Raw genomic sequence first — 19,935 nt, 5'->3', positions numbered from 1 at the left:
ATTCAAACTCGTGAGATGAGAGAAAATAATTCATGTATTGTGGGGGTGGACGGTCTGGTAGGGGATAATTTATGAATGTGTGAGTGTGAGCTACTTGCCTAATGACTAAATATGTAGTTATGTTGATTAAGAAGGAGATAATTATGGGATAATTATTTTAATAACAATCTAATGAATTTTAGAAAAAAAAACTTTTATTTTTTTTATGCAATTAAACTTATTTAATTACACTTTTTTTTTACAGTAATCAGTAGTCGGAGTATAAAAAAAAAAAATTATAAAGTTTAGTCGGATTTCAGACAATCTGGTGGTATCTTGAAATTAAATGATATGTGCATATGACAAAAATAGTGAATTATATCTCTGTTTAACTTTATAACTTTAAATCTTACATTTACAATCATTAATATTAATATAATAATTAATTAATTTATAAAAATGTTAATTTTTAGTTCTTAATATATAAAGTAAGGCAGTTTCGCAAATTTAATTAATTAATTAATTATTATAATTTTTATTTATATTTTTTTATTTTTTAACGTTTGCGAAATTCGAAGGGAATGTCGGGAATGTCGTAGTGGTAACCTGTGGGTCTGAATGTTGGGGGAGGTAAAGTTGGGGGAGGAACGGGCTTACCCGTTGGAGGTCTGTAGGTTACTGTACTGAAGGTCGAGCTGTAGACGACGGTTGGGAATGGAGGTGCGGTGACGGTGGAGTAGGTCGGTCTGGGTGATGACGGAGGTAAGTAAGGCGGTGGTCTTGTTTCTGGACGTTGGGTTGGTCTGGTTGGAGGTTGGGTTGGTCTAGTTGGTGGTTGGGTTGGTCTAGTTACTGGTGGAGTGGGTGGTTGTGTTGGTCTAGTTGGTGGTTGTGTTGGTCTTGTTGGTGGCTGAGTTGGTCTTGTTGGTGGTTGGGTTGGTCTAGTTGGAGGTTGAGTTGGTCTAGTTGGTGGCTGAGTTGGTCTAGTTGGTGGCTGAGTTGGTCTAGTTGGTGGTTGAGTTGGTCTAGTTGGAGGTTGAGTGGGTCTGGTTGGAGGTTGGGTTGGTCTAGTTGGTGGTTGAGTTGCTTTAGTTAGAGGAGGAAGGTATTCTGCTGGTGTAGTTGATCTACGTGTTGGTCTTGGGGTAGTTGTAGTTACTGGAGGTATGTATCTTGTTGTTCTTTCCGTTACTGGTGGTATATATCTTGTTGTACGTTCAGTTACTGGTGGGATATATCTTGTGGTTCTTTCTGTAACTGGTGGAACATATCGAGTTGTCCTCTCTGTAACTGGTGGCACGTATCGTGTTGTCCTCTCCGTAAATGGTGGATTAGTTGACGGAGGCCTGTATGGAATCCTAGTAGTAGTTCTTTCAGTTACTGGTGGAACGTATCTTGTTGTGCGTTCAGTTACTGGTGGAACGTATCTTGTTGTTCTTTCAGTGACTGGCGGAACATATCGTGTTGTTCTTTCTGTAACTGGTGGCAGATATTCTGGTGCATTGGTCGTTGGTCTGGTTGCAGGCCTTCTTGTAGTGGTCGGATAGTTTGTGACTCGTGTTACGAAATCATTTGGAGACGGTTGATACGGTTGTTGAGTTGTTGGTCTTTGAGTTACTGGCCTCTGAGTCGTTGGTCTTTGAGTTACCGGCCTCTGAGTTGTTGGTCGCTGAGTTGTTGGTCTTTGGGTTGTTGGCCTCTGAGTTGTTGGCCTTTGGGTTGTTGGCCTTTGTGTTATTGGTCTTTGAGTTGTTGAAGGCACATATCGTGTTGTTTTAGGAAGATCTGGTGGAAGATATTCCGGTGGGTTGGTCGCCGGTGGCTGGTATGGTGGTGGTCTAAAAAAAAATTTTAAAGTTAATTTAGTTATTGTATGCTGAAGAATTTATTTTAGCTGCAGTATTTACCGTCTTGTTGGTGGTGGTTGGGATGGCGGATTGTACGGTGGCCTTGTTGGTGGTTGCTGTGGTGGTGGACTGTAAGGAGGTCTTGTTGGTGGTTTTTGTGTTGGAGGGTTGTAGGGTGGCCTTGTTGGTGGTTGCTGTGGTGGTGGTCTCTTCGTGAATTCAAATGGTGGAGGCTCCGGCTGGGAAGTTGTTGGTCTCCTGGTAAATTCAAACGGTGGTGGCGGCCGAGGAGTGGTCGGTGGGGGTGGACGTCTTGTTGTTTGTTGAACCGGAGGGAAAACTTTATCCGGGACTGGATAGTCGTACGGCGGTTGTTGAGGTGGTCTGTTAACAAACAAACAGTCTATTTATATCGTATGTCAAGTAAAAATTGGCCTGAATGGTGATGCATGACGAAGAGATGATGATCATACACGATTTTTGCAAAGTCATACACGAGCATGCATATAAATGTATATTTATATTACGAGATATTATAGAAAAAAATGATATATTAGTGTAATACTTACGGTGTATTTTTCACTGGTGGAGGCTGTGTTTGCCTCGGTGGTTGTGTTGGCTGAGGCTTGAATGTAAAAGGTTCCCTCGGTGTGGGATATGTGTACTCTGGTGGTGGCCGTGATGTTGGCGGTGGTGGTGGTCTGGTTTGTGGAGGAGGTGGTGGTCTGGTTTGTGGAGGTGGTGGTGGTCTGGTTTGGGGAGGTGGTGGTGGTCTAGTTTGTGGGGGAGGTGGAGGTCTAGTCTGAGGAGGTGGTGGGGGTCTGGTTTGTGGAGGCGGTGGAGGTCTAGTTTGTGGAGGAGGTGTTGGTCTAGTTTGTGGAGGAGGTGGCGGTCTGGTTTGGGGAGGTGGCCCGTAGGTAAAAGGCTTACTAGGTGTAGGATATGTATATTCTTCTGGGGGTCTTGATGTTGGCGGGGGTGGAGGTGGTCTGGTTTGAGGTGGTGGTGGAGGTCTAGTTTGAGGAGGAGGTGGTGGTCTAGTTTGAGGAGGAGGTGGTGGTCTAGTTTGTGGGGGTGGTGGAGGTCTAGTTTGAGGAGGTGGTGGAGGTCGAGTTTGAGGAGGTGGTGGAGGTCGAGTTTGAGGAGGTGGCCTAAATGTGAAAGGTTCACTAGGTGTAGGATATGTGTACTCTTGTGGAGGTCTTGATGTTGGTGGCGGTGGTGGTCTGGTTTGAGGTGGTGGCGGAGGTCTAGTTTGAGGAGGTGGTGGAGGTCTAGTCTGAGGAGGAGGTGGTGGTCTAGTTTGAGGAGGAGGTGGTGGTCTAGTTTGTGGGGGTGGTGGAGGTCTAGTTTGAGGAGGTGGCCTATACGTGAAAGGTTCACTGGGTGTAGGATATGTGTATTCTTGTGGAGGTCTTGATGTTGGTGGTGGTGGCGGTGGCCTAGTTTGAGGTGGTGGCGGAGGTCTAGTTTGAGGAGGTGGTGGAGGTCTAGTTTGAGGAGGTGGTGGAGGTCTAGTTTGAGGAGGTGGTGGAGGTCTAGTTTGAGGAGGAGGTGGTGGCCTAGTTTGAGGCGGAGGTGGTGGCCTAGTTTGAGGCGGAGGTGGAGGTCTAGTCTGAGGAGGTGGTGGTGGTCTAGTCTGAGGTGGTGGCCTATACGTGAAAGGTTCACTAGGTGTAGGATAAATGTACTCAGGTGGTGGCCGTGATGTTGGTGGCGGAGGAGGTGGGGGTGGTCTAGTTTGTGGAGGAGGTGTTGGCCTTGGAGGTCTCGTCGGCTCTACTGGCGGCCTCGTCTGTGGAGGTCTCGTTGGCGGTGGTGGTGGTCTAGGAGGCTTCCTATCAATTAAAAAAAAAAATAAACACATACTCTCCAACAGCCCAGCAGAAAACTATAATTATTTATAAAAAAATTTTACTCAGTTGGTAGTGTAAAAGGTTTGTCCGGCCGATCGTAAAAATATCCATCGCTATTTTTTTGAGGCCTCGGGTAGCTTTCAATCGCCCTCTTGCTCTTTGCGTCAACATGGCACGTGGAAATAACCGCCACAATCGTGGCGGCCCACAAGAGCTTCCACTGTAAACAAAACAATCATCACAATTATTATCCAACTCACTTTTTAATTAATACAATTAATTAATAAGCTCTTAACCAATAGAAAGTTATCTAAATCAAGCGCATCTCTGCACTAAATACAAATATTACACAACCGCATTAACGATGAGTATTCTCGCTGGCTCGTGGGATTGTCTCACGCCTCTCCTTCAATGGCTATACATACATTCATATATTTATACCCACATATATACAACACCTTACATAAGAATCTCAGCGACATCGAACAAACCGAGCCGTATGACGTACCGGCATTCTGATCGTGAAAGGTTTTGCCCATAGCGATTCGACCATTAGACTTCTCTTCATCTCCATCTCCATCATCTTCTTCTTCTTAATTTCCCTCATTCGATAGTTTCACTCCCAAGGCCCAATTAAATTACTACGTTAGATAATCGCTCATAAATATCGAAATACCCGAGATATAAAAAAATCTAAATTAAAATAAATATTTATTTAAAATTCCCAATAAAAAAAATTACCGAACCCACGAGTTTGCGACACGACTCCCAGAGCTTTTCCGTCCAATAACCTTTAGATATAATTTATATATAAATATAACCGAGCACTTCACAGGGTAAAATATTATACTCATGCTCACGATCTTCGAAAGGTCATTACAACTTTATATATTTATATATTTATACTTAAAAGTAAGTCGTCGACCAGAAGCTATCAACTGACTCAGCACTTATTAACAATATAACAAATTAACCGTGCAATTCTCATTCATATATATATATACATATATTTATATATATTTATTTATTTATCATTTATAGTTCATCATTAACCAACTCATATATTTATTTATGTGTGCGATCATTAAATGTTTCGCTTGTACGCAAACTCTGGCCTATTTATTTATGCTAATATTCATACTTATATATGTATATATGTATATATTTATATATATTTTTTTTCGTTTGATGGCAATTATCGTAAATTTTTTCACGCGTTTGAAATATATTTTTTTTAACACAAGACATCAGAGAAAGTTTTGGTCAGTAACACATCGTAAGCTCGACGATAATGAATGACCAATAAATATGATGGCCTTTTATAAAAAAAAAAAAAAGTAAACATGATATAAGGTGGGTTAATAAGTAGCTCTTGTATAAATGGGCATATCATCTTCATCTTACATCACCAAATGTCAAAGTTTGTTTATTATTATTTTGTATGTACGTTTTATTTTTATTTATTTTTTTTTTATTTTTCAGAAGAGAAAGTAGTTCACCCTTTGGAAAGTTTTGTTATCTTGAGCAAGACCAATTGTGGAGAAAAATAATACTCGAAATTAGCATCAGTAAAGATTATGTGTCATTGAAATTATTATCGTAATTTCAATAGACTTTTGTTTAAATTTTATTTGATAAATATAATAATAATTATTATTATTATAGAAGGAAAAAAAAATTTTGAAAGCCTTTTTTTTTGTAAAAAATTGAGTGAAAAATTTTGAACCGAATCAGTGAATTATTAGACTAAAAAATTTGCGGAGAGAGCGCTGATTAAATACGATCCTGAAGTTAACAGAGTTACAAATTTTCGGATTTTTTTTCAAAAAATAAATTACAAAAAAAAAAAAACTAAAAATACACATGTAGAAAATTTAATAAACTATAGGTGCAATTTTTCAAAATTTTTTTTTTTACAATTAATCGTTTTTAAAAAAATTCAAAAACTGTCACGGCTGCTAACCAGTATCATTGATTAAATCCGGAGTAAAATCGGAGTAAATGCGGAGCAGATGACTGATTATTTATTTAGTCACCAGGAGATTCACTTTGAAGGGGATTTTATTTTGATATCAAAACTCGAATCGGAGTAAATGCGGATTTTAAAAAATCCAGATCCGAAATTATTTATCTGAAAGAAACTCTCTATTGACTCTGTATGCGTCATTTTTTTTACCCGGAACTCCGAGTGACTGAATTCGGATTTTAATCAAATTCGCAATCACTCCAAATCAACTCCCATTTTTTAATGATCCTGAAGTTAGCAGACAATTCAAAATTTTTGGATTTTTTTTGAACAATTGAATTTGAAAAAAAAAAAAAAAAAAAAAAATATGTACATGTAGAAAATTTTAAAAACTACAGGTGCAATTTTTTCCAATATTTTTTTTCTTTTGGTTTATCATCGAAAAAAAAATCAAAAAATTATTAGACGTCTGCTAACTTCAGTATCATATTTTTTACTGTAGAATTGTAGTTTTTTTCCAAAGATTTAAAATAAAAGAAAATTGAATTTGAGGTTGAAAAATTTCAAATTTCAACTTCCCATACAAAAAAAAAGAATCGGGCCATTACTGGGTCGTGAACGGCTGCCAATTTTCAAGCATCGGCCGAAGATCGGCTAAATATCGGATGATAACGGTATGCCAAGCATTGGCCAATCGTGGCATTCAATCATCGGCCAAAGCTTGGTATCAAGAGCACTCGATCAAACCGTTGGCCAACAAACGGCAGTTAATTGTGCGCCGTTTTTCAAAGCAAAAAAACGGCTACCAATGAGTGAACATACACAGGCCAGTATAGTTAGCCATTTATTGGCCAATCATTGCAAACCAGGCATCGGTCGATCTATGGGAAAATTTCAAAGCTCGGCGAGTTTGTATGAGTTAGCATTTACAGACAGCAAATAAATTCCCGAAATAAAAAAATATAATTATTATTATTAATTATTTATCATTGTTTATAATTTTTGAAGTTCACAGTATTGATTCATCCCTATGCCATTCACAAGCATATAATTACAAGGATAAGGATTAGATCGTGACTTAAAAGCGTAATAAATTGTTATAAGATTCCCCACATGATCGTAACTTCTATCTAAGGTTTATCTTATTATTCGTATCCAAAAGGTTAGTGATGACGGTTGAAATACGATGACGATATGTGACGTTTACATGAAAAATTTTTTCATTATTTTTAAATAATTAGCTTCGCCTGTCCCAAGTGCTCAGTAACAGTTGATATTAAAATCCACAATGTAATTAAATTTATTACTTCTATAATACCGTCGGACCTTCACCTTTCAGATAAGATTTTCTATTCCATAAATTTACTTTTTTTACTTTTTAACACCATTAATTATTTATAATAAAATACCCCAGGGGATTAAACAATAATGTCAAGTTACGTAACAAGGTTTTAAAAATCGGGAACTGATATTTCTTACGTACCCTCTTGGGCAATTTATTTAAATTACTTTGAACCTTTTAAACTGTTATTGCAGTCCTCTAATGACTATCTTTAGGAACGATAATTGTCCGTCACTTTTAAACGCCAGTGAAAATAACAATATTTTAATCAAATATTAAATAAATAAATAAATGAATAAACGAGGAGTAAATTACCAAATTAATAGATTACATCAGTCTTGTGTAACTGATTATCATAAATAAAACGAGGATCCGAATGAAAAAATATACATAATTATGGAAAGTTTATGGAGATTTTAAATTCGACCTTCATATCGGATGTACCGGGCCAATATAAATTTTATTAGATCCGGGTCTGAGTCATGATTTTTGTTTTTTTTATTTTTTTTCACTCTCGACTAAATACGAAAAATACCCGAGTCAGAACATTAAGACTCTATGAGCCTACAGGATTTTTAATTGAATTTTTATAAATTCATAAATGAAAATCGAACCTAATTCCGATTCGTTGTTTTAAAGAATAAAAAAAATTCAAAGCTTAATAAATAGAACAGTTTTTTAAATGGAGAAGGAATAAATTTTTTTTTTGCAGAGTTTCCATAATTAATTGTAATACAAAAAATTTTATCGAAGGACATCTTCTTTAAGGTCTCAACTTTGTATACAAAGAGTCGGAAATAAATTTTTAAATAATTTTAGACTAGAACACCCTCTTAATTTAATGAATAACAGTAAAGTTAGCAGACATTTGAAATTTAAATAAATTTCTTTTAACAGATAAATAGTAAAAAAAATATATTTCTAAAAAAATGCACATGTGGAAAATTTAATAAACTATACGTGCAATTTTTCAAAATATTTTTTTAATATTATTTTTTTGTGAAAACAATCCAAACATTGTTAAATGTCTGCTAACTTTATTGTCATATTTAATGATACTGAAGTTAGCTGACGTCCAAAAATTTTTGGATTTTTTTTGAAACAATAAATTATTAAAAAAAATATATTTGAAAAAATTGCACCTATAGTTTATTAAATTTTCTACATGTGCATATTTTTATTTTTATTTTTTTTTTAAATTAAGTCGTTGAAACAAAAATTCAAAAATTTGTAACTGCCTGTTAACTTCAGGATCTTAATTTATGGTCATGGCAAAGGTACGGAGAAAATTATTTATTTTTTCAAACAACAGAGTCAGAATGTCGGCGCAATTGATTATTTTCATATATTTATAGATAAGAACATTTAAAAATCGTCCTGTAGGCCATGAGCCTCAATATTCCTGATCCTGAAGTCAGCAGACAAAAATTTTTGGATTTTTTTTTCAACGATTGAATTTAATTTAAAAAAAAAAACTAAAAAAATGCACATGTAGGAAATTAAAAAAACTAGAGGTGCAATTTTTTGAAATATTTTTTTTTTTAAATTTGTCGTTTCTATAAAAATTCAAAAATTATTAGACCAGTGGCTTTGGTATCATCAATATTCCGACGATTTTATAAAGTAAATAACTTTTATTAAGATTTGCAATTTAACTGATAAGACACATTCCGTACGTCATCACCGTCTTGAACTCACACGCGAGTTAGTCAACCTGTTAATTTTTTTATTGCTCATATTTAATCTAATAATCATTAATAATATTAATTGGAATTTCTCATTATAAATTCATTGAATTTTTTTTTTTTAAATGAAATAATAAAATAAACTAATGATTAGTTATAAATGTTACAACAGCAATCCGTCAATGTGCTTATATATAAAATGCATTCACTATGGGCATACCGAAGACATCAATAAGAAATAATCCCGTGGATTTTTGCAATCGGTAACCTTTTAAGTAATCAGCCTCTCGTTATTTAAAATTCAAACCAAAGGCATTTCAAAAAATTCATTTATTTATTTTTTTCAAATTTTTAAAATTAAATTCACATGGTCCACATAAACGATCAATGAAAAATATAAAACACTTCACAATCTTAATGTTATCACCCACTTACCATCTTAATTACCAGCGCGTTTCCAGAGACTTAATAACAAACAAACATTAAAAAACTCAATAATATTTTTTTAAAAACGATCGCGATCTCGCGGGAGCACGGGTCCCGGGAATAGACTTCTTCAATACGGTAATCGAGAAGCATTTATAGGATTCATCCAATCTCCTGTTTGTGGGGGGGAGGAACGCGGCAAACGCTGGTCCAGCGATTACAGGTGTGTGGAAGATGCTGTAACTTTTTCTCAAAGTAAAAGTGGGGGCTAAGATTCCCCGGTTCTTTAAACCAGGTCTCTTGCGACATCACTCCGCCAAAATTTTAATCCAATAATTAATATTTATTTTTTTTTACCACTTCCTGTAATAAAAAAAAAATTTGCATGTTTATTTTAAATTTTTAATTCTAACTATTTTTTATTATTTAATTTTTTAAATTTAAATGTCGAATTTGACCTCGAGTAGTAACTGGAGTCTAGTATTTTATTTTTTTTTAAACATAATTTTGAGATTTAAATAACGAGAGACATCAATTATATTAAGTACTCATATTTATTAAGAGGATAATGAGAGTCGTTATTAAAATATGAGGTATGAATATATATATATAAGTGTAATAATAATTATTTGGCAAATATTTATAAAATTAAAAAATAAAATAATTTTTGATAACCATCACTCGATTTCCAAATACTACAGCCCATCACGATGACCTTTAGATTGCGCAAAAGATATTTTAAAAATGATTTAGTATTAAAGTAATTGTTGAGATATAAAAGTATTAGATTGTCATGACCTAGAAGAAGGAAAGAAATAAAACGTACGTAAAATTGGACAAATTGAATTATTTAGTGTCGCAAGCGGAAATAAAATAAGTAACTAGTAATTGAATAAAAAAAAATTTTGAAGATGATGTCGACTCAAGGCCCCTCTCACTTTGGACGCAATAAAGGTCGGATATTTGGGTCGAATATTAAAAGACAGTACCAAAAATTACTATATTTTAAATTATAATTTCATCTCTTACCCATACTTAAGATTTAATTATGAGTTTTTATAATCTTATATTCGTCTCTGGTCCATAATTCTCAAAGTCGTCGGCATTGAAATCTTCTTCTCATAAAACCAATGCATTAAAAAAGTGTCGAAATAATAAAAATTTTATTTATTTATTTTTTCGATAAATTTTAATAAGCGGAATTTTTAATTGAAAAATTTAATGACAAATAATTAAGTAACTTATCGTACTGTTGACCTTTTTTATTTTTTTTTAAAAAAGTTATGTCACTTAATTATTTAATAAACATTTTATTTTACACTATTTGTTTTTTATTTTAAATGAAAAATTTTTTTTACGTAATATATTAAATATTCAATGTCTATTTTATAAAACGATAAAGAAATAAATTTAAATAGATGGTTTTTTTAAATTTTTTTAACATCGGCAATAAAAAAAAACATTTATAGTGGATAGTAAATCGGTGAAAGCCGTACGTTAAATCGTTAGCTTCTTACCTACCATCTCTAGGGACATATATGTTTGCATATATATATTTATATATGAATATTATTACACAATGACGTGAAATGCGCCCGATTAACAATCGCGTCGTCGATATTCACAAGTTAATTTGCCGGTAAGATAAATATCATGATCGTCATCATCATTGTGGTAATAAGTCTTAATAAAAATTTAATTGTTGACAAAGGAGTGAGATTTCTAAATGATAATTAACGAGCCCTGACGAATTATCGTGCGAGTAGAGAAAAGGTAAACAAAAAAATTATAATTACGTGATAGTTTAATACGAAAACAAATAAAATAAAATTTATGGGTTGTAAGTAAATAATTTATATGTTTATTTATTTATTTATTTATGTGTTAAAATTTAAAATGTTTGAAATATTCAGTAGATTTGATGTCCGACAAAATGTATATATGAAATTTATAAAAAAAACAATTATGTCGCAATGGATAAAGTTACTCAATAATTAATGTATTTGCCACTCCTTTGCTGTCTGGTTCTTTAGTCTGAGGATCCATGATGGTCCATCATCTGTCGAGATATTATGAGCAATTGTGATTAATTGTTAACCTTTTTTACTATCACCGCGTTCTAATAGATTGTAATTATTTAAAACTAATAGATATTTAATTATCGTTTTAAAATACTTGCGAAATACGTCATTCAAATTATGATTTAAAGTTGGCAGACAATTAGCCATTTTAGGATTTTTTTTTCTATATTGGAATTATAAAAAAAAAAAAAAAAAAATATGCACATGTAGAAAATTTAAAAATTTATAAGTGCAATTTTTGTAATTTGTCATTTTTAAAAAAATTTAAAAATTATTAGACGTCAATTAACTTTAGTATTCAAATCCTGAAGTTAGCAGACAATTAACAGTTTTCAGATTTTTTTTCTGTACATGAATTCAAAAAAATTAAAAAAATGCACATGTAGAAAATTTCAAAATCTATAAGTGCAATTTTTGTAATTTGTCGTTTTTTAAAAAATCTAAAAATTATTAGACGTCAATTAACTTTAGTATTAAAATCCTGAAGTTAGTAGACAATTAGCAGTTTTCGGATTTTTTTTTCTATACATGAATTAAAAAAAAAAATAATAAAAAAATGCACATGTAGAAAATTTAAAAATTTATAAGTGCAATTTTTGCAATTTGGTTTTTGAAAAAATCTAAAAATTATTAGACGTCAACTAAGTTTAGTATATTCAAATTATAATTTTGAAGTTAGCAGACAATTAGCAATTTTTGAATTTTTTTCAACGAATTAATTACAGAAAAAAAAAAATAAATAAAAAAATGCACTTGTAGAAAATTAAAAAATCTATAAGTGCAATTTTTTAAAATATGTTTTTTTTTTTTATAATTTATTGTCGAAAAAAAATCGAAAAATTATTGGACGTCGGCGAACTTCAGTATCATATTCAAATGAGTTTAAAAATAAAATTTAAAATTAACATTTGACTTGTTAATTTATATTTTTTTTTTCGGTGGAATTATTAACTGAGAAGTCTATAAAAAAAATAATTATGATGATAAATACATAAAATTTTTTTTTGGAGTCTTTCAGGAGTCGGAAGACCTTCAAATCGAGTTTCTAAAGCTAAGCGAGGACGACAGCGTTCCTGGGATCCGATCTTCATAACGGTCAGCGGATTCCAAGTTCCAGGTGAATTTAATTAATTCAGTCTTTAAAATTAAAATTAAAATATGGATGACTTTTTTTAACACTTGCGTTTATTAAAACATTTTTTTAAAACAGTAAACAAACAGTAAAAAAAAAGGTGAATTTTTTTTAAGGAAATTATTTATCAAATCATCGTCCGAGCCTGAGTAGTCCTGAATTGGGTGAGCTTAGTAAAGACCGTAGTAACCTCCGTAGCCGTGGCCGTAGAAGGGGTATCCTAGAAAGAGAAGAATCTTTGAAAATCGTCGGCAATAAATTTGTGAGAAAAAGCTCCGATAGCAAATTTTATTCAGGGCTTTGCAAGTGGAAAATCAAACGGAAAACTTGGTGGTAAAAATTTATGTATTTCGTTTTTATTTAGATGTTCGAGTGAGTACTCACCACCATAGTAATGACCATAGTAAGGGTAACGGTAGCCATAGTAGTATGGGTAGTGGTAACCTAGACCATGACCGAATCCGTAGCCACCGTAGCCATAACCACCGTAGAATCCACCAGGACGTGCAGTAGCGACGCTGATCATCACAGCGAGGACTAGCAGTGAGAGCTTTTGTAAATAAATAAATAGAGTAATTAATTTTTCAAAATTTATTAATTGGTACACTAAAAAATTGGAGTGAATGTGGAGTAAAATTTTCATTTGGAAATTTTTCCGTGGAAAAAAAACTTCGTATTTGTGTCTTATGCGAGTGATTTTTTTATAAATTTTTGAACTCTGACCTGTGTAAGAAAAATTTCAAAAAAGTTCTAAGAGTAGAACTAAATTTGGGACAGATTTGAATCTCAAGTTTAACTTTATTGGACATGAGATTTTAAAGTAAAAAAAATAGTAAATTAAAATCAATTGAAAAGTTGATAATTTAAAATTTCTGTACTGGTAGAAAATTTCATTCAAAATTCACCTACTGACTCAGTTCTCATTTCACTAAAAATTCACCCACATAAAGTTCTACATCAATTAAATTTTTTACTGCACAGAAAAAAAAAATTTCTAGGCGCTAGAAAACTTTTGAATTAGAAATGAAAACCAAAACTTTTCTTAGGACTGGAAAAAAAATTTCTTGGTATAAGTAAAGATTTTTTTGGGGCGAGTAAATTTTTTGTGCCAAGAAATTCTTTTTTTTCTGAGTATTAAAATTTCAAAGAAGTTAAGCTTGAAGTTCTACTCTGTCTAAAATTTATAATTTCTACAAGTCGAACTTTTTTGGAATAAATTTTTTTTACACGGTGAGTGACGGAGTGAATTTGAATTTAGATAAAATCCGAATTCACTAGTGATTTTTTGCAGTTAAAAGTAAATGCAGTTGAGATGATTTTAAAAATTGATAACTTACGATCTTAGTGTATGCCATGCTGTCGATGGATTGATCTGAAGAAGCAAATGTTAGAAGACAGTATCAGTTCGAGTGTGCTAATCAACTTGCCAACGAGTTCTTTTATGCTAAAGGCACTTCCTCCCTGGTCCCCACAAGGATGACGATATGCATATTGTTTACTCCTCCTCTTGTTATTTTCCTCAATAAACATGCATGCGAATAATAACAGTCTTCATTGTTAAACAACTTACGAACAAGAGGAGCTATATATTTATATTTGTGTGCGAATTGTGAAATAACTTGATAAGTATATGAGTAACTTTGTAGTATTGGGTATAAGTACATAGTCTATAACCCCGCCTATTATTTATATGCATCGTCAATGCACCTTGACATCCAAAATAATTCTCAGCCCCGCTCAAATCAATTCTGATAATCTCGGTGCCATCGTCTGTAACCGTTGTCACCGATTATGAGTATGCATGACAGAGTAACATGTGAAAGATATGTTGGATATATATTTTTATGTTATATAATTAAATGATATGTGTTATTAATTTTAATATTTTAAAATATATATTAATAATTTATTTCTATCCCTATATTATTATTATTATTATTATTATTATTATTATTATTATTATTATTATTATTATTATTATTTTATATATATAAAAAACAAATTTTAAAAGCCTTATTTTTTTTGTATAAATTTAATTAAACTATTGAAATTTAATTTAATTAAAAAAATTTTGAACCGAATCAGTGAATTACTCGACTGTATATCAAAACTCTTAATTGGAGTAAACCCGAGTCAGAAAACAAATGCGGATTTAAGTCTCAAAGTTCTCAATTAAGTTTTTGAAGATAAATTTAGAATTTTAAGATTGACAACAGTATAGAAAGTTATCTTAGTTTAGTCCTCAAAGTAGTAGTTACGATCAATTTTACCTCTTTGAGGACTAAACTGGAATAACATGATCTGGATTAGAGCCTCAAAATACTAAAAACATGAAGGAATAATTTTATTCGCATTTAAATCTCAAAAGTCTCATTCGAAATATAAATTTTCATTCGTTGAAGATTTTGAGGTCTTAGTTATTATTTAAAATCGATAAATTATTCGCATTTAGACCTCATAGTTCTCATTAGGGATTTTGAGTACTAAAGTAGAGTTATTTTCTGGGTGGCAAATAAAACATCAAAGGAATTGAGGCTTTTGAGGACTAAGCTAAAACTTGTTTTTTGACTCGGGAATGCAGATTTAAATAAAATCCAGATCACTCCGGTGAAAAAAAAAACTCCTTATTTACTCCGTATACAAAGTAATTTGACTCCGAGTGACTGAATTATACGACTTAATGCTACGAGTAAATCGACATATTTCAAAAACTCAACCGTTTATTATATTATATTAATATTTATTATATTATTTAACAAAATACATATAAATATACTTGAATTCATAGCAAAAAAATTATGAAAATATTTTTCGTACAAAAATAGATCAGTAATTATGGTGAATTATGAATCAAAACTTTATTCCTAATTTATTTATATTATATTTTAAATTTCGATTTATCAGGCTTGTAATAATAAATGATTATGTTTGAAGTTATTGAATGACGAATACTCTAGTATTTAAATTATGAAATATTGAGCACCAAGTTATTGTACTAAGTTCAAATCTTCTTTGTTGATCAACTTGTTAATTTGCCTGTAAATATGAAAAGAAAAGTAAATAAACAGGAATAGTGTTGAGTAAAAAATAAAACCAAGTACATACGTATTGGCAGTTGTACTATTTAAGTTAATCTCCTTTGTTGCAAACTATGAATTTTTCCATTATTGCCAATGCTGAAGAAGGATTTGATTTTTTAAATTCTTTAAAGTTTTGAGTCTCGATAATCTGTTTGATGTTTGATGCCATAAGCGTATTTGTGAATTCCAATAGATGTTTGGCGCTGTGACGATCAGCTAAAGTCATTATTTTCAAAGCATTTTCAACAGTTAAAGTTTCACTAAGCGATTCTTGACAAATAATTTTAAGTGACAGTAACTGATACTTGTCCGCAGCTTCTAATAAATCATCAGCAATCTCTTCCAGACCAGTTACTTTATCAGTGTAAATATATTCCAATACTTTTTCGAATATTTCTGGACTAATATCTCTTATCGTTAATTTTTTATCCTTCTTTTCAATCATTTCGTGAGAAAATATCGCAGCTAAAACAGGACTTCGTGCCATCAGAATAATTTTGTGGGCTTGGAATTCTTTTTCACCCACATTTATAATAACATCACTACTTATTTTAGAGTTGTACAGTTCTGTATAGTCGTGAGCCATTTGATGTTTTGGAATGTTTGATAAAACTTTTGTGGCAGTTGTAATGACACCATATACAGTAAGATTAATACCCACTGTAAAAGTATTATCAGATAAATATGTATCTTCATTACCCAATAAGTTTTTTTTGGATATTGATAAATTCGATTCTTCACCTTTACTGAAAGATTTGTAATACGTTGTTTTAGAAACTATTTTATTTTTCTTACTATCAAAAAAAAATAAATAAAATTTTGTATTCAATTTGTGATGATCACTTGTTAAACACAAGTAAAAGTTTACATCGTCTTCAGAATCAAAGATTGATTTAAGACGCCATGTATCTTGGATTTGGGATCCCGATGTGAAGTTGGGTGAAGTGAGTGTAAAACTATTTTTACTATTGAGAAAAAAGTCCATTTTATCAATCTCCCATTCGTAAGCGACATTATTTTCTTCTATCGTAGTATAACCTCTGTCCATTTTTTAAAAATTATTTAACCCTCAATACAGATTTTCAAATTACTTAATTTTACTGCGAATTATGTAACCAGATGAGAATATTTTAATTATTTTCCATACTTTTTAGTAGATCAGTTTATTTAATAATTAATAAAAAATGTAAAATGATGTGATAAAGACTATCCCGCTTAAACTTGACAAGTCTAGAAAATATACATGAGCCTGAAGTTTAGCAGACAAAAGAAAAATAAAATATTTGACAGCGGATATCTTTTGTATATCTGCAAATGTAGAATTTAAAAAAAAATTTTCAAGATTTATTTGTAGAGATTAAACCGTCTACAAAAAGATTCCATGGCATTTTGTGATAAGTTTGGTAGTTTCGCTGGAAAAGTAAAAAGATCTCGAAATTTACTATAAATTTGACTTCAAGCTTCCATAACTTTTGAACAGATGGATTAATAAAAAAATCATAAGAGGCCTTTTTTGTAGAGAATAAAATTCCCTACAAAAGTGTATCTCGGGCATATTTTGGTAAAATGCCATTAATGAGGTATAAAATTCAAAATTTTGATTGACTGAACATATTGACCACTTAATTTAGAAGAGAAAAAAAATAAAATCATGCATACGTAGCTCTTGGAAAGAGAAAAAGACGGCATGTTTAGTTTTATCTTTAAAATAATTTTTCTGACTCATATGCTCAGTTAAAAAATTCGAAAAATTTGTTTTTATAAGTTTTTCAAAATATAACAGCAATTTTCGAAAATAAAAAAATTGCATTTTCCCAATTTTTTACAGTGTATAATTTTAGCCCTTTTTTTTAATATGAAAAATAAAAGAAAATTGAATTTAATTAAGAAAAAATTTCAAAATTTCATCTTAAGGATTTTTTCTAATCCCTTGACTACTAGCATTTAAAGACAGCAAATAAATTCCCGAAAGAACAAAATTTTCTATGACTTTTTTAAAAACTGAAATTTTTCAAATTTTTGCAGCTGACAAAAAAATTTTCTCGTCAATGGAATGTCAATTATGTCATAAGCGTAAGCGATGAGTAAAAAAGATCTAGCGTATAGTATCCAAGACCAGTGAGTGCATGTATTCTTGGCGTCCTCATTTCGCTCGGCTCTAATATATATTATTATAATTATATTAATATTAATCTTTAATTGACGTTAAGAGCTACTTTATCATCACTTAATATTATGCTTAAGTAATACCGTTAAGAAATTTTTTTGTTATATAACTAAATATATATAAATATTTATTACTAAAAAAAAAATAGTAAAAATACTAAGGAAATTTTCAAAGTGGAAATAATTATGATATTTTCGATTGCAATAATATTTTATTAAAATTTTTAAATACATTTTTAGATACATGGTAAAAAAAATTGGTTATACATATTTATATATTTATATTTGTAGCATATTTATACAATGTTTGTTTTGGGATTTTTATCGACTACATTGGAAGCTACTGAGTGCTGTTTAAAAGCGTCTGAATTAATGCGGACGTCAGAATAATCATTAACTGGTGGATAGAACAATTTTTCAAGCTGAAGACGTTCCTGGAGGCTCTCGACATCGGGGATCGTGGTCGTTGTCTTTTGACCGACCGGTTTTCGGGCCGGTCGCTGAGTTTCTTCGGATCTGCGTGAAGAATTAATGGGACCTGGGCCTGATTGGGAATTAATTTGCCCGTTGATGTTTAATTGTTGGTTGGGATTTGAATTTCCCGGTGACTGAGGGCCCGGAACTCCGTCAGGTCGGCCTGGGAAGTAGGGAGGGTAGTTCAGTCCGTCTTGTGGGTTTCTGTCAAAGTTACCGTTGAAAGGGCCTTGGAATCTCTGATTGGCTAAGAAATTGAAAGAATTTGGCGCGTAGTTTTGCGGGAAAGAGTTGGGATAATTTTGCGGGTACGCTAATCCCGATTGATCATTGGGATTTTGTAAATTAGCTCTGGGATCTTGGGGGTAATTCTGCTGAGCCAACGCTCGAGGATCTTGGGGATTATTTTGCTGAGCTAGAGCTCGAGGGTCTTGGGGATAATTCTGCTGAGCTAGAACTCGAGGATCTTGACCCGCGAAATTTGAAAACTGGTTGGCTCCTTGTCTAGACGACGGATCAAAGTAACGATTTGACCCGGGGAATTGGCCATTGAACCCAAATCTCCCAAAGTCTTGGAACCTGTTGAAGTCTTGCGGGTTTCCGGCATAATTGAAAGGTCTGTTTCCTCCATTAAAATCCGCATCTCTTCCAGCAAACGGTGAACCTGCGCCTTGCGGAATATTTTCATTGGCACGTGACCCGTCGAGTGAAGCAAACGGACGATAAATGTCAGAATTAAATTGATCACCACCAAATCCTCCAGCGTTCAATTGTCCATTCAATTGTCCGTTCGGTTGTCCGCCCAAGGGTCCACTCAATTGGCGCCCAGTGCCTTGGAACCCGGTCCCGAAGTCACGGAAGTTGTTCCTAAAATCAAATGGAAACTGATTTTCTAATTGAGTCTGCGGTGCTCTCAGGGAGTCCGGTGTCTCGCGAATATTTTCCGCGTCCTCTGGAGCTTTGACTAAAAACGAATTTGGAACCGCAGCCACTTTTGGTTTCTTCGTAGACGAAGTCAATCTCGTAGGCTTCGGCTTCGGTGGCCCAGGCGGCAAAGGCGTCGGCAGATCATAATAAAAAGGTCTCTCACTATTTTCTCTCACTGCCGTACGATTAGGGACTTGACCATGAATTTCTTTAAGTAGACTCGATGATAATACAGTCCCCACATTTGCTGCCAATGACGACAATAAATTAGGAGCTGGCGAATTTAAAATAAAGTAAATAAATAATTAAAATATTTAAATTAAATTTACTTACTTATAACTGGATTTTCAGCCGTATTTCCATAATCAAATATTCCAAAGCAAATTAACCCGCATAAAAAAATCTAAAAGAGTAAAGGATAAATTAACAAAATAAAATCAACTTAAATTAATGCATTTAAATGAATAATTTCGTTGGCTAATAAAATTTATTGCTGTCTTTATAAAAAATACCAGAGGACACTCACGATAAAATATATCAACATTTAATTTAAATAATTAAAGAAAAAAAAATAAATTAGCAGGAAATGAACCGAGCAAAATTTCGCTATACAGTGATAATATTTTTAATTATCGGAGATATTAATATTTAATTTTATTAGTACTCACATGTAACGTATGACACATGGTTCGTGTTTGGTGTATACTAAAAGATTTTCATGGCACTCCATGTCATATATATACGTTTTCTTGTCTTATGTTTTAAAGAATATATATAATTAAGTAGTAAATATGTTTTCACATCCATTCCCATTCATTAAAACTAATGCTACTTGACGCGGAAAATATTTATGCACGACAGGATGTCGCGTTTGCGGTCATCACGTTTATTTTTTTTTTTTTACCAAATACTTCTGTATATTTCTTCTTCATATTCGTACTTATTAACTATTACTTAGACTTTATTATTATAAT

General features: G+C 32.3%; 4 protein-coding genes across 5 annotated transcripts; all 4 read right to left on the bottom strand.

Annotated features, from left to right (window-relative positions):
* Positions 1-117: 117 nt before the first annotated feature.
* LOC130668907 (uncharacterized) lies at positions 118-9,251 on the bottom strand. Its single transcript, XM_057471425.1, has 5 exons — positions 9,111-9,251; positions 3,745-3,902; positions 2,396-3,664; positions 1,887-2,210; positions 118-1,817 (listed from the first exon to the last, which is right to left on the bottom strand). Exons 1-5 carry the CDS (start codon positions 9,111-9,113, stop codon positions 536-538), a joined length of 3,036 nt encoding a protein of 1,011 aa, XP_057327408.1. The 5' UTR covers positions 9,114-9,251; the 3' UTR covers positions 118-535.
* A 3,094-nt stretch (positions 9,252-12,345) lies between these two features.
* Positions 12,346-13,798, bottom strand: LOC130668911 (prisilkin-39-like). The gene is made up of 3 exons (XM_057471429.1): positions 13,652-13,798; positions 12,699-12,864; positions 12,346-12,534 (listed from the first exon to the last, which is right to left on the bottom strand). The coding sequence occupies exons 1-3, from the start codon at positions 13,667-13,669 to the stop codon at positions 12,485-12,487; spliced, it is 234 nt and encodes a 77-aa protein (XP_057327412.1). The 5' UTR covers positions 13,670-13,798; the 3' UTR covers positions 12,346-12,484.
* Positions 13,799-15,147: 1,349 nt separating this feature from the next.
* On the bottom strand, positions 15,148-16,609 carry LOC130668909 (speckle-type POZ protein-like). The gene is made up of 2 exons (XM_057471427.1): positions 15,420-16,609; positions 15,148-15,350 (listed from the first exon to the last, which is right to left on the bottom strand). Exon 1 carries the CDS (start codon positions 16,440-16,442, stop codon positions 15,444-15,446), a length of 999 nt encoding a protein of 332 aa, XP_057327410.1. The 5' UTR covers positions 16,443-16,609; the 3' UTR covers positions 15,148-15,350; positions 15,420-15,443.
* Positions 16,610-17,752: 1,143 nt separating this feature from the next.
* LOC130668337 (uncharacterized) lies at positions 17,753-19,768 on the bottom strand. Of its 2 annotated transcripts, none has more exons than XM_057470576.1 (3): positions 19,630-19,768; positions 19,295-19,364; positions 17,753-19,235 (listed from the first exon to the last, which is right to left on the bottom strand). In XM_057470576.1, the coding sequence occupies exons 1-3, from the start codon at positions 19,645-19,647 to the stop codon at positions 17,857-17,859; spliced, it is 1,467 nt and encodes a 488-aa protein (XP_057326559.1). In that variant the 5' UTR covers positions 19,648-19,768; the 3' UTR covers positions 17,753-17,856. The 2 variants fall into 2 exon arrangements, with proteins under 2 accessions (XP_057326559.1, XP_057326560.1); XM_057470577.1 differs by having other exon boundaries at positions 17,753-19,208.
* Between the last annotated feature and the right edge of the window lie 167 nt (positions 19,769-19,935).

This window comes from Microplitis mediator, chromosome 5, assembly GCF_029852145.1.
Source record: "Microplitis mediator isolate UGA2020A chromosome 5, iyMicMedi2.1, whole genome shotgun sequence".
Taxonomy (NCBI): Eukaryota; Metazoa; Arthropoda; class Insecta; order Hymenoptera; family Braconidae; genus Microplitis; species Microplitis mediator.
Note: the sequence above shows the minus strand (reverse complement) of the source record. Positions and strands in the feature narration are given on the sequence as shown.